The sequence below is a fragment of the Hyalella azteca genome, unplaced genomic scaffold (genome assembly GCF_000764305.2).
Source record: "Hyalella azteca isolate HAZT.00-mixed unplaced genomic scaffold, Hazt_2.0.2 contig16847, whole genome shotgun sequence".
Classification (NCBI taxonomy): domain Eukaryota; kingdom Metazoa; phylum Arthropoda; class Malacostraca; order Amphipoda; family Hyalellidae; genus Hyalella; species Hyalella azteca.
In genome coordinates, this window is record NW_025946654.1 from 726,165 (window position 1) to 741,186 (window position 15,022).

At 42.0% G+C, this 15,022-nt stretch overlaps 1 protein-coding gene across 1 annotated transcript; it reads right to left on the minus strand.

The window, feature by feature from the left end:
- Positions 1 to 1,159: 1,159 nt before the first annotated feature.
- Positions 1,160 to 12,282, minus strand: LOC108680455 (GRIP and coiled-coil domain-containing protein 2). The gene is made up of 4 exons (XM_018169275.2): positions 5,025 to 12,282; positions 4,706 to 4,792; positions 3,420 to 4,193; positions 1,160 to 2,733 (listed from the first exon to the last, which is right to left on the minus strand). Exons 1-4 carry the CDS (start codon positions 12,225 to 12,227, stop codon positions 2,587 to 2,589), a joined length of 8,211 nt encoding a protein of 2,736 aa, XP_018024764.2. The 5' UTR covers positions 12,228 to 12,282; the 3' UTR covers positions 1,160 to 2,586.
- Positions 12,283 to 15,022: the final 2,740 nt, after the last annotated feature.

Consider the following 15,022-nt stretch of genomic DNA (forward strand, 5'->3'; position numbering starts at 1 on the left):
GATTCACACCACACTGCCGGGCATGTGTCAGGCATATGCCAGTCACGGACCGTATTACGTCAGGTGAATTCCCATGTTCAGTTCGGTCTCGGGCCATCCTCACTTCAGTTCCTTTTAACAATGGCCATGTGTGTTCACAGTCAAAATATCTTTTGCCTTAAGCGTGGCTGGGACCGTGCCTGGCACGGCAGGTGTGAATGCTTCCATAGAAATGCATTTAAATAATATTTGACTGGAGCGTGACTGTCACGTGTCTGGTACTACGGTGTGATTCAAGCTTAACCCCACCGCTGCGCTCAGTGGCGTGGTTAACATTAACCCCACCGCTGCGCTCAGTGGCGTGGTTGACATTAACCCCACCGCTGCGCTCAGTGGCGTGGTTAACATTAACCCCACCGCTGCGCTCAGTGGCGTGGTTGACATAACCCCACCGCTGCGCTCAGTGGCGTGGTTAACATTAACCCCAACGCTGCGCTCAGTGGCGTGGTTGAGTGGTTGACACCAACGAAGTCCGTCAAGCAATTACACTCACTAACCACTACCGTGATCCATAATTGCCAAAACCGCAATTTACGAATATATTTATAAAACATAAAATAATTTTGGTTAACACAAACCAAAACGCAGCTCCAAATGGCAAGACAAAGATTGCTTTTGGCCATCAGTGAATTAAACTGAATTCTCAATAGATTTTTCTACTCCCATTTGAAGATCTCAATACGAACATCGCGATAGAGGCAACACCACGAAGAAAAATAAAAAAATAAACGCGAGTTGAGAGGCAGGCTCTCTTCGTAATCAAATACTGATATATTTGCATAAATACTTTCATAAAATTTATTAAATATCTCCGCCAGAAGCATTGAATATTGAATACGGACGCCTCAATGCCTCGGACATTAACAAGCGCGCTCTGAAACATGTCTCCGTTTGTGAGATAAACGAGGAAATTGCCTATAAATATCACATAAACTCTGTAAACAACGAACAAATGTTAGAAGCTAATATTGCACTGGTAGGTAAGCAACCATTCTGTAGCTCGTAACAGGATCAAATACCATATTATCTCGCATAGCCGAATAACAATTTTTAAGACAAACTAAATAAAATTTTTAAAAATCAGTATCTACTCATAACAATAGATAAATTATTTTTTAATATCAATATTAAATAATCAATATTCAAAATACTATAGAAACAAAGAAATCACATAACATAAGAACATTAGGAATAAATACACCGTAACCCGAAATTACCAACCAAGCTGCCATTAAATAACTTCAAAACAAAGACAAATATGCGTGACTTATACGAGCGCCCAACGGTCATGGCCGACCACATGCCTCAGTTGCATAAGGGTAGTCATTTTAGCATAAAAATAAATTAAATAATAAAAATAGTAATAAAAATTTAAGTAATAAAAATGGTGACTCACTTTCTTACTAACAGCACGAACAGATAGTGGATGTAGCACTTTTTCTGTACCGTACCAATCTAAGTCAGGGTGACTTCAACAAAGGGCAAAAAATACATCGATACTTGGACAAAGCTTCACTCTCTTCTCTAAGAAGGCATCAGTCAGGCCCTAAACCACTAGAAGCAGCAACACAAATGTCGGATCTTCGTCTGAGCGTGACGAGAAGATGACACACTTTTTAGTGACACACTTCGTCTGAGCGTGACAAGAAGATGACACACTTTTTTGTGACACACTTCGTCTGAGCGTGACGAGAAGATGACACACTTTTTCGTGACACACTTTGTCTGAGCGTGACATCTCACAAGAGTACCGGTAACAGTGAGGTTGACACACATCAAATATCCGAAACACGTATCCAAGATACGTATAGTAAACACTGAAGTAAGAGAATTTTTGGAACGTCTAAAATACGTTGCGTAAACAGGAATAAAATTCGAATTTTTAGAACTTCGTCTTGCTGATAAAACCATCGTTTTGAAACAGAAGTCAACCCAGTAATAAATAACAAACTGCAATAGCTTAGCTGGCTGATATAAGTACGAACCTAATCTCATGAGAAGAGAAAATAGGTACGTGCAATCGGAGCTGACTCCTACTCCAGGCTTACATGTGACACTAAGTTGAAAAACAAAATCTGGAGGAGCAACTAGACTAAATCTGAGCATTTTTGCGATTTCGTTAACTGTGCGGAAAAATTGCAGTTGCAAAATATAATTATTGTTGAAAACGTAAATCATCTATAATCTGGCCATGCGTGGTGATCAACAGCCTTGAAGTGGGCAACAGTTGAAGTCTCTGCACTGGAGTGGACAACAGTTGAAATCTCGGCACTGGAGTGAGAACAGTGCAAAATTTTCTACACTAGATTGGGAATGGTGCAGAAGTAGCGTGACAGGAGTGAACAAGGTGCAGAGTTCTCTTCACTGGCGTGAGGACAGCGTAGAGTTTTCTTCACTGATGCGAGTACAGCGTAGAATTCTCTTCACTGACGTGAGGACAGTGTAGAGTTCTCTTCACTGACGTGAGGACAGCGTAGAGTTATCTTCACTGACGTGAGGACAGTGTAGAGTTCTCTTCACTGACGTGAGGACAGTGTAGAGTTCTCTTCACTGACGTGAGGACAGTGTAGAGTTCTCTTCACTAGAGTGGAGTGCAGAGGAAGGCTGAGAGGATAGAGTGGCGTCTGGCGAGGGGCATGAAGAGGACGCACTGCCTGAAGGTGCCTCGCGCCACGCCGCGGGTGAAGAGTTCTGCTAAATACGAACAAACATAGAAGATTATTGCTGCAGTCTGCTCAGTGAGTTACCTGGAAATCTCAATAAAACTATTGGAACGATATTTAATTTTCTTGAGAATAATATACACCTCTAAAACAAGTATAAAACACAAACAGCCTAAATAATAAGCAAGGTTATTTTACATTATTCTCTGTATCAGATCTCAATGCGCTGCCCAAAGAATAGACTCTGCAACGGCGCCTCAGGTGCCGGATCAAAATATCATAAAATCTCCCACAAAACTGAGAGAAGAGGCAGTGTTAAGAAGTTAAACAGTGCAGTTAATTTGATCACGGCTTACGCGTTCTTGCGACGCAATAACTCTATGTAGGCAGACAAAATTTTGAATGGCACTAACAGAATTAGGTACAGAAACAGTCTAGTGAGACAGCGTAAAATAAGGGTTAGAAACCGCAAAGTATTTACAACTACAACGATGTGATGTGCAGATTACGGAGGTACAATAACACCATGATGCATGGCACTAACTTAAAATAAGAGTAAGAAGCAGTGTAGTATTTACAGCGATGTGAGGTGCAGGATATGGACGAACAATCAACCAGCAACATTACGTATTGCACCAACTTTAAGGGTTAGAAGCAGCGTTGTGTTTACAGCGGTGTGATGTGCGGTATACGGACGAACAAACACATTGCACTAACTTTGATGTGCGTGAGCGCACTGGTGAGCGCAGAGCGCAGCTCCACGCTCAGAGCCAGAGCTGAGCGCAACTGAGCAGTTTGGCGCTCACTGCAGCCTGACGTGAGCATCACTGCCGTTAGCTGGCGACTGGGACGGCTTCTTCGTCCTACATTCGCGGGCGCTACGAGGAAGTCATCTTCATTTGAAGCGTTGGTGTTTTCCAGAGGTTTTGGTGTCGATGACAACTCTTGCGACAGGCTCGCGTTCGTTGGGATAATACTTAACGGCGTTTGAGGAGGGCTGAAGTGTTCCATAGACGCACGCAAAATCATTTGTTGGCTGCCCGAGGATGGGTCGAGATCAGGGGAACCGTTTGCTTCAGAGCGATTATACTGCACACGAAGCATTGCTTCCTGCCTCCGAAGCGATGATAAATCAAGTGCACTGTTCTCGTTCTGAGTGAGTGCTGCATTGCAGCTGCTGAGACCACAGTGTGACGATCCAGCTTGTTTAGTTTCGTTCGGTCGGTCGTTGTGATGAGATGTTTGAGAGGGAGAAGCGGGAGTATTCTGTTGGGCAACGGTTGTGCCACTTCTCGTTTCAAGAGAAGAGTGAAGAAGGCCGGACTGAGAACAAAGGTGCTGCAATGAACATGGGAGGTCGTCACTGAGACAGTATTGCTCACCATGGTAGAAGTGGTGGCTTGAAGACGCTTGTGATCTTGAAAAACGTCCCGCGTGATTCATTGAGACACTTGGTGGAAGAATAGCATCGTTCGGCAGCGAGTGCAGGCCCTGTGAAGAAAACGCCAATTAGACTGGCAAGCTCAATGTTCCAGTGCAAAATATTAACAGCACTGACAACCTAGTGAAGCTTCCTGAATTTGTTTAGAGTACCTATAAAATAGTTCAAATATTATCAGCATACTTTTACTAACTTACACAAGGGACCCTTCGAGAGAAATAGAGTGCCACGATAAAGACAGAAATGTAAATAACCGATTTTTACCAGAGGCTGACGTGACTGGGTGGCATTTACAAAAACATGCATGCGAGAACTTCAACAACTATTCTTTTTTTCCCATTGAATAAGACCAGGAGAAAAAAAAGTAGCATAATGACTTCCAATAGTAACGACACATGCCTGTCGTGTCTGGAAAACACCTGCAATTAACTACCGAAAGGCTTGCGTCCAGTTACGAAGACTAACTCAAAGCGAATGAATCTTGAAATCACTTCATTCTCTCATGAAAAAACACAAATACTTGAAATTCCATCAGTTCATAGGTAGGCTGAAGGCCACTGACCTGAGGCGTGCCAGAGCACAGCGTGGGCGGGCAGATAGCGGCGGAAGCAATACGCTCTTCCATCCTTAGCACTTCAGCAGCGCTCTCCTGTACCGAAGGAACATAAAATGAACTTGATACATAGGTACATAGGTAATCAAATATATTGAGCAACATTAAAAGACATATATATCAGGTTTCTTCTCACTAAAAAAAAATTGATGCTACAGCACGGCATCCAACCATAAGAAAAATAAAATCTTAATACGGTTTTGGTCTAGAGATCGTGCAATCAAAACTATAGTTCATCGTGAGACAGCTGGCTGAGAACGGTACTCACATCAGACGCATAGCGCTGCAGTTGCTGCTGCATCACAACGGCTTTCATTTCGGCTCTGTTTTTCAGTTCCTCAACAGACTTTAGGCGTAACCGTAAAGCCCTAATTTCTGCTTTCAAATTGCCGTTCCTGAGGTCGCATCCAACTCTGACCTCGTCAGGCGACAGCGAAGAATCTACAATCAAGTTCGCCGTGTTCATTCCATCACACTCACTTCTACTCAACGCGTCGCAATTCAAGTCTGGCGACATGGAGTCAGGGCAAATTCCTTTATCAACGTCATTAGTATGCGACTCGACTTCTTCTAATTTCCTGCTAAGTTCTGCATTTATCGCTCTAAGCACAGTTAGTTCGCGGTATAGTTTTGAAGTCGACTCTGACAGAACGATCGCTTGCTTGTCAACATGGACAGCCCCGTCGACGTGATCAGACCCACAGGAATTCTGTTCATCAACTTGAGCGACATTCGTCGTTAGAATATCGCGGTCATCTTCTGGTATTCGGTCATCAGGCCGTCCTTCTGGAACCTCTGATACCCACGACGCACGAGGATTCATGACTTGGTTCATCGACTGCTTGCTAATTAGGTTGAACTTTCCTGATATTTCATTGGCTGGGCGCTTCGTGTTGGGCGCATCACGGAGTAAGCTTAACTTAGAAGGCACGCGCTGAGATACGTTCAAATTACCGTGTAGTTCGTTTATAAAGACTTCATTCACTTTAGGAAGATGCGGTGAGTTATTTGTGAGGCTGAGAACGCCATTTGCATATACGGACTCAGAAATATCTCTCCCTTTGCTGCAATTTTTTACAGCTCCCTGCTGGTCCCGTAGTTCAGGCCGGACTTCGATCAGAGCGTTTACCTGCTCTACAAGTTCTGCTTCACGGCTTATACGGCTTTCAACATCTTGAACAAGCAACTCTTTTGAACGTTGAAGATCTTCAATTTGTTTCTCTAATTCACAAATTCTTATGTCATTTTCTTTCGTATTTTTCAATGTTCTTTCGTAACAATCACGAATTTCATCGAGTTCTTTCCTACACTCTAACTCTCGAGTAGAAAGTTCTTCAGATTGCAACTCCGCATTACACTTGAGTTTCAAGAGGTCATCGACATCCTTGCACAACTGACGCTCCTTCTTCCGGAGCTGCTCAATCAACTTCGTTTGTTCTGCGCAGCGTGCGCAGCGCGTACGCTCATCGTGAAGCTGGCGATGCCCATCCGCTTCTACTGAACTCGATAGTTCATCGTTGACAGCTTGCAGAGTTGCTAACTGATTTGTAAGCTCAATCTCTCGATCTTTTAATCTTTTGATTTCTTCATATAAGTTTATTTTATCTAATTCGGATTCTTCTATATGAAACTGGGTTTGTTTTTCATCACTGAGTCGGAGCTGAGCCAACTCTTTGGCGAAATTGTCTTCAGGGCTTTGACATCGCGCCATTTCCTGCACAAATTCATCACAATCACTAGGCTCTTCCTCAGCGAAATCCTCGTTTTCGGCCTGACGACTTTGGCGTCCGTTGAACGCAAGTGACATCTCCACCCTAGCGCCTCGAAGCTCGCGTAGTTGGCCCACGAGTTCAGACTCGTGACTTCTTAGTCGTTCATTGTCATTCAAGAGCTCGCTGTTTTCCCTCTGAAGTTTCTCGAGCTCATTTGATAGGTCTCTCTCGAGCGCTTGGTATACCATGATCTCTTCTGATAGTTCATTTTTACACACTTCAAGCCTGCCGATCTGATGCTTAAGTTCCAACTCGTGGTTTCGGTGTCGATCAAGTTCTTCAGATATTTTATCCCGACAATTCTCAAGATGCTCAATCTGAGTTGTGAGTTCAGCCTCACGTTCCAGGTGCCGTTCAATATCGCGTGATAATTCGTCTTTGTTATTCTGCAGCCCTTCCATCAGATTAACAAGTTCATTATTACGGAGCTGATACCGCTCAATGTCGTCCGTCAGCTCAAAGATTCTGTTTTCAAGCTTTTCTACCTGATTTTGGCGATCATTCTCTAGGCTGTGATATTGGTCAACCTTTGTGGACATATCGTCCCTGTCTTGACGTAGCTCGTCTATTTGCTTCACAAGCTTTGCCTCGCGGTCTTCGTGCCGCTCTAATTTTATCGTTAGTTCTTCTACTTTATTTTGAAGGTCTTCAACTTTATTTTCGAGTTCAGTTTTCCGACGTTGCACATGTCGCATTTCTCTAATCAATTCATGATTTTTGTCCCGCAAACCTTCAATGAGATTCTTGTGATCCGTCTCGATTGTTTCGAGTTGCTCGACATTGGCGTTTATGTTACATTTTTCAAGCTCCCACTTTTCCATTTCCTTTTCGAACTCAGATTCTCGGTTTTTATGTTCCTCGATCAGCTTTGTGAGCTCGATGTTCCGTGTTTCAAGTCCGGCAACTTGTAACCTCAGCTGTTCTTCTGACTTTTTAAGCACATCCACAAGCTTCAAGTTTTCTCGGTAACTATTAACAACACTGGCAACTAGTCCTGGGAAGTCAAGAGGCTCATTTTGCTCATCCACGAGAACTTCAAGGGTAAGCTTGGCTTCTTGAAAACTCAGAAGCTTGTCCTTCAAGCCACTGAGTTCGAGTTCCGAACTGGCAACGGAGTTGTTCTCTGGGTTGGCCGTGAGTTCGACAAGACCTGCACTGATATTCTCTTCCTGCTGAGCTCTGCACAGTCTCTCACTGAGGTCCTCAACAATCGCATCTCTTTCCATCAGTTCGGTGGCATGCGCGCGTTTCCCATCATCAATGACCTTCTCCCAATCGGAATTTTTCGAGCTTTCGTCCTCTAGATTCTTCAGTTGCTTGACGAGTTCAAAATTGGCATTTTGCAGTCCCTTTACCTTTTCTTGTGATGTAATATTTTCTTTTTTAACCCGGGCTAAATCGCCCATTAACCGAGCGTTAGAATCTTCAACATTCTCGAGTTGTTTCTTAATATTATCAAGAGTAATGTTCAAATTCAAGACATCGTTTCTTAGGCTCAAATTTTCACTACAAAGATCGTCATGCGTTTCTTGCGTACGATTGGCAGCTTCGAGGCTCTCGATTAGTTTCTTGTTCTGGGCGCGTAGAGCGCACTCGCTGGTCGCCAGAACCTCAAGCTGACGTTCTATTTCATCCATCCTGGACTCAAGTATTTCTTTCTGCTTCAACATTTCATTCCTTTGGTCAACTGAATCAGAAAGCTTGCTCTGAAGTGAAAGGATTTCCTCGCTAAGATATGAATTTTCGTTGCGCAGTTGTTTTATCTCAAGGTTCAGTTCTTGCTTCTCGCCCAACAGAGACTCTGTTTGAGCATCAAAATCAATCTTCAATTTATTTAAACTTTGTAACTGATCAAAAAGTTGAAATTTACCAACTTCAAGCTGCTTTCTTTGTTCCGTCATCTGATTTACTTGTTCGGTCAGCTGCCCGTTGTTGCCTTCGAGCTGCTTCACTTGTTCGGTCAGCTGCCCGTTGTTGCCTTCGAGCAGCTTCACTTGTTCCGTCAGCTGCCCGTTGTTGCCTTCGAGCTGCTTCACTTGTTCCGTCAGCTGCCCGTTGTTGCCTTCGAGCTGCTTCACTTGTTCCGTCAGCTGCCCGTTGTTATATTCGAGTTGCCTGACTTGTTCCGTCATGTGCTTCACTTGTTCTGTCAACTGCTCGTTGGTAATGTTTTGCCTTTCTCTTCTTACTAGGTGTGCGTCGTGTGCACTGGATTGAGAATATTTTTCATCGGCCACAGCAGCATTTTTGGGGGTCTTTTCCAGCGCGGTAATTTTTTTACTGTCTCTTCCTATTTCCTCATTAGGAGTTTGCAAGAGGCGGACATGCAAACATTGTGCACCTTCTCCATGATTTTCCTGGGCTCGTTCAATCTTAGAAACTTTCCTCGAACTTTCTTCTAGGCTCTCTTCTGTTGTGTGCGGTTCAACAGAGCTCCGTTCTAACTTACTCATACGCAGTGTGTAATTTTGAGGCTCAACTCCATCAACATGTCTATGAATTTTACGATTCACAGACGGTGAACTCGAAGATTTTAGGCCATGTATGCAGTCTTGATGTTCCAATTCCTGAATTCTGGACTCGAGCTTCCTCTTGCAATCTTCACTTGCTTTAAGTTCGTGTTCTACCACGGTTAGGCGCTCCGAAAGTTTGCATGAACGTTCGGCAGTTTCTTCTAAGGCTCTCCATCTTTTATTCAGGCTAGGTGAATTTTCTACAATATCTAAAACAAGCTTTACTATGTCGTCATCGGATGAGTTAAGCAACAGATTTTGGTCAGCTTCATTGCCTACTGCTGATAGCATAAAATTTCTCAACTCCAAAAGCTTGGGTTTCAAACACCGTAGATGCGTCACCGACTGCTGAAGAACGCCGAAGCGTTCATAAAGTTTTAATACAGACGAGTTTTTAAACGGAATTCTACCGAAAGAAAAATTTTCTCCGATGCCGCTTGTGGGGTCGAGCGACTGCATCAACAGATCAATGTCACTAGATATGGAGTGAATTAGTTCAGAAGACTCCTCCGACCCAGCAAGTTCTGTTTGTTTCTCCAGTTGAGCCTGCGTTACTGACAACTCGTGCAGGACATTCCTCAGTCTCTCTCCCTGTTCTTTAAGATGAGATTTCAGACTGTAGATATGTTCTTCCTTAACACTTATCGTCTCTGATGCCACGATAAGCTTTTGACGCACCTCACTTAGTACGCTGGCAAGACCACACTGATGTGAGATACAAGTGGAATTTTTTTCCATGGAATTCGAAAACGAGTTGTTTATACTAGGCGTGTGTCCCTCAATACCATACGAACAGTTTCTGCTACCACTGTCGGCGTCAAGAACAACATCACCCGAAATATGTTTATTATGGTTCACCTGGGACAAAAGAGGCCCATTAGTGGGCAAAAAATGGCCAAAAGCTAGATCAGTGTCTCGCTGGGGAATTGCATCCAGCAATTTTTGCAATTCAAGGCACTTATTGTGGTACTGATCTCGCTCAAGCGTCGCACTCGTCAATTCTCTCAGTAACTCGTCAGACCGAGACTGACTTTTAAGCAATGAAGATACCAGGTTCAACAAACTCTCCGTCGCAACGTTGAAATGAGTTCGGAAAACATTTGCATCTATAGGCAGGACTTGATGACTCTGTAGAAGTTTGACTAGAGAAAGTTGCTCGTAAGACCAGTCTGTGTTTATATCAACTTTAGGTACAGTACCTTCAACAGCTCCGGCTACGGATAGAACGCTCTGAGAGACTTGAGAAGAGCAATCCTCGGACGGTTCGGTAATTCGAGGAATGGTTGCGTGCAGTGCATTGACATCCTCAACAGGCTCTACATCATCTGAATTTTTCACCTGAGATCTGAACGTTTCAACGGTTTGGTTATTAGACAACCCGTCCATGCAGTCCTGTGTCGACGTCAGCGGAATGTGGTCTTCTTTCAGGCCACAAGCTGCGTGAGCAATTTCGAGGTGTTCGGACATACCACAGGAGGTTTTCAGATCTAAACTATGTCTTTCTAGATGGATGTCCCGCATGTCAGCTTCTCTTTTGATCAGTTCTCGATTCAAATGAGTTATCATTGCATTTTTTTCATTAACTTGATTAACTAAATCATCCAAACGAATGTCTTTATCCATGACTAATTCTTGCATTTTGATGGACTCTTTCCTTGACTCAGACAGAAGCAATTCAAGCTGAGCAAGTTGATCGTTTTTTGCATCAAGTCTTCTCTTCATTTCTTGCAAGTCTAGAAGAGCCTGGTCAAGCCCCTCACGGTCTTTCTGATACAAAAAGTTTTCTGTATGAACAGTGGACGTCAAGTTTTGGGCTTCTTTGGCGATTGAGCTCTCATCGACTATATTTCTCGGGTCGAGGATGTCTAACTTGGTCCTAGTTACTAGCGAAGTGGAAAAACTTCGAGATTCACAAGCCCTTGTCCCCTCATTTTGCAACTGAGATGCGAGAGATTCAGCAAGTTCTCGGCGGGCGTCAAGCTCCGAGGCAGTTAAAAGCAGACGCTCCTTGGTGCTCAACAATTCTTTTTGAAGTTGAACTCGCGTCTTTTGACTATTTTCCAGCTCGTCACTAACCCACGCTTGCCATTGGTAGATACTTTCTAATTTACCAATAAGCTGCTCCCTCTCAGCAGCATGAGAAATTCTCTCATATTCATACACCTTGTTGACGTTTGCAAGTTTCTTATTCACAGTTAAAAGTTCAATCACTTCTTTAGTCTTGGCAGCAAGGTCATCAGAAAGCTCCTGGGTGCGTTTTTCATGTATCTGGCATTTGTTACACAAACCCAAGTTCTTCGCCTCAGAAGCTATTCGGCAGTCTGAATCCTTGTTCTCTTCTCCATCAAGTTGGGTTTCATTCGACAATTCAGGAAAACCAGACATGCTGCTCTTCAGATCATTATACTTGGAGAAGTAAAAATCCCTTTCATTTTGAACTTCAGATAAATATACTTGCAAGGCATGAAGTTCAACATTGGAGTGAATTTCTTGATTGTTTCTAAATTTTGATGTTCTATTAAAACGTTTCTTGGGAGCGCAGCTCTCAGAATCATGGATCTGAGCAACAGCTGTGAGGGAACTGGTCGATTGTCGGCACTCATCCACAATGCTTGGAGATCCACAGAAAAGCCGGTGTATCCGGGAATGCTCAAATTCATATACCCCGAGATCAGACACAGTGGAAATCTCAGATGCAGCTCTATGAGGAATGAAGTGACGCACAGTTGTCACTGGAGTTTGAAATTCAGAGGATTGCTGCTGAAAACCTAGACTGAAGGTACTTTTGTGTTCAGATACACAGGAATTGCTGCTGGAATTGTCCCATTGTCCCTTGAACAAGTCGGTTGCAGAAGCAGAACTGGTAGAACATTTAGAGTTATCACCAGCTAGAGTGTTTTTGCTAAACTTAGCATCAATATCGGATCTTTTAGTTCCTGATTGTCTCCTCTGAGTGTGTAGCTTTGAGAAAGCTGGAGGCAAATTGTCTTGAGGTGAGACTGTGGATGCATCTCCCTCGCTCTCAAGGTATGACATTTGCTCAGAAGAAGTACTCACGGCATGATGAGGATACCTGTAGACTTTCTTCCACTGATCAACAGGCCCATACTTGCTGATGCTCACAGGAACAGGGATCAGGAGGGGTTGACCAGCATCAAGAAATTCCAGGCTGCTGCATCCAGCCATGGAACTAGCCACAGAGCTTGCTCGACTAGAGGAAACTTCTGAAGTGAATGCACTAAACGAATCATCTACACACTGAGTGGAACCACTTCTGGAGCCATGGTTAAAGTTCTGATAATTAATGATGCTCTCACTTCCAATGCTAGAGAGAGAAGTTCTGGTGTTTGGGCTTTGGTTCCTACTGACTTGAGGCAAGTCCAGAGTGAGAACTTTACTCACACATGCAGGAGCACCCATAGGAACCTGCAATAACAAAATTATATGACAAATATAAGCAATATAAGCAATGTGTAGATCATTCTACAGCATAATTTTTGCTGATATGACAAAAATTTAGGTTAAATTAATTTCTTCCTTAACTTATTAAGTTAGATTAATCCTTGCCTTATCAGATAGACAGATTAATACAGAAAACAGACCTAACCGAATTTATTTCTTGGTTCCAGTTCACACAGTGATCTTATAGATTTCAAAATTCAATTCAAGCCAGTAAAATAGACAAAAAAATCATAACAGAGTTTAATTAAAATTAAGAGAGCACTACAAATTTCCACAATACCATTAACTGGAAATTGTTACCTCATGACTAGAGACAATGTCAGCAGAACTTGATAAAAGGGCTTTATTTGAAGCAAGATCCATCTTGCTGCCAAATTTTTGCAGCTCAGATTATATCATAGCTTTGTCGTAACTGCAAAAAAAGAATAGGTATAAATTATGGAAGAATCATGCATGGTCAAACTGTTATCATTTATGCAAGAGATGATACTAAAAGGGTGTGACAAGTCTAGCATGTCACAGGTCACATGAATTCCAAGTAGCGGCACATCTATTGCAATTCAAATTTTCTACTCATCAAACTAGTACATTTAGAGCTGATCCATCCTCAACAAAACATTACTGGTTATCAATCCTGCATAGCAAAAATGAAAATGTTTTGACTAAAAAAGTAAAAAAAAACCTAACCTGGCTGGACCTAACCTTAGTAGAAAGGTGTCAAGCAATGTAAAGAAGGGTTTTATACACACCTAACCCTAACTCTAACCCTAACCTAATGAGGTTGGAATTTTTTAGAATGTCCGGTACCGCCATGGGCTCATTTATGTGCCATTTTAATTGGGTTAAGTGAATTTACTATAAAAAAAGATTGTGAAAAACATACCTGAAACAGAAAGGAATGTTTTAGTGACTACCATCATATATTTTGGAGAAATAAATCATAGTTTAGGTCAATTACTTTTCATTCTATGAGGCCCGGTGCACAATTATATATATAGCATTCTATGTACAATTTTGTCTTTGTGACGACCAATGATGCACTAATTTTTTGATATGTGAAATTTTTTTTGCCAAGTGAGGTAAATGTAATCAATATTCTTTGTTTTTAATCCATTTTTTTCTTAACTGGAGCCTTTGCTTACTGAGGTTCTACTGTAAATGCGTTTTTGGGGGTGTCCCAAATAGCCCTAGGGGGGGGGTTGTCCCGAGTAGCCCCGCCGTGCAGAAACTGCCGCCATTTTTTTTGGAATGAGATAGGACAATTCCGTCAATTACATTTTCAAGCCAACACCTAGGTGCATCTTTTATGTAAGTAAAATTTTTCAATACGGCGAATAAATTTTTGGCTACAGACCTTAGCAGAAGTAACTTTTCAAATAGCATTTTTCACCATTTTTTCAGGAATTTTTCAAAGCTAGTAAATGTAGTATTTTTCAACTTCCTTTATACTACATAGATAGGAAAAATGTTGACGTTTATGCCACTATATTTAGTTTTGCAATATTCCAATTAGTTTTGCTACTATAACAGTTTTACGCCATGTCGGAGGACTGTCCCGAGTAGCCCCGCCCGTCCCGAGTAGCCCCACCCATAGTGGCAAAGCAGAGAGTTTTTTAGACTCTTCCTCAAGTTCATTTTTGAGTCCTATAAGTAGACCAGTAAAGTATCTTGGATACCAGAATTATCATACATAAGAAATCTGTTAAAATCTTGAGTAAATGAGGAAATTAGAAATGAACTGATTCTAAAAAATCACTGGTTTGCCACTATGGCCCCACCCGTCCCAAGAAACCCCGGTTGACGGTATACAATTTAATAAATTCATTTTAAGAATATTAAAAGAGTAAATGACAATCAATTTAGTGAAATGATAAGTAGGTACTAGGTAGTGCATCTTATCTTCTCTGATAATAATAATAATAATAAATATATTTTTGTAAATATCAAATTACCTTGCTCATACAAAAAAAACATACTTTTTCAATTAAATAAAATTCTGCAGGCTGTAGCACAGGCCACAGTAGCTGTAGGCTTAGCTAGGCATAATAGGTGATTATTAACTATCTTCAATCATTGGTACCAAATTGTAAACATAATCACAGACTTAAGTTTTGGCAGAAAATTTCAGTTAATATTTAACTTTTCCACTCTTGTAAATTGTAATCACTAATCACTGCTGAAGAATTAGTTCAATAGGAGTTGATGGGTATTGGGTAGTAGATTGTGCAATAATCAACATTCAACAATAATAACACACAATCAATAATAATTCACTATCTCATCAAATGAGAAGACTTCGAATTAATACACATAATGCATATAACATCATGCTAAGGCTAACAGCTTACAAGATGAAACGAGTACCTAGGTTACTGGGGCCGCCTGACGACCTGACGGTCCCGACCTGATGGCAGGCTGACCTTAACTAAGCAATGGAATTGGAAGCGAAAACTTCAATTAAACTTTTGAAACAGATTGGCTGGCCCTGTTTTATCAAAACCGTGAAAGGATTAGTTCAT

Coding starts and splice junctions, on each gene's coding strand:
- LOC108680455 (XM_018169275.2), bottom strand. CDS start 12,227: ATGGCTGGATGCAGCAGCCTGGAATTTCTTGATGCTGGTCAACCCCTC. Junction 4,793..5,024: donor TGCAGCGCTATGCGTCTGAT/GTGAGTACCGTT, acceptor CCTTCGGTACAG/GAGAGCGCTGCTGAAGTGCT. Junction 4,194..4,705: donor TGTGCTCTGGCACGCCTCAG/GTCAGTGGCCTT, acceptor TTTTCTTCACAG/GGCCTGCACTCGCTGCCGAA.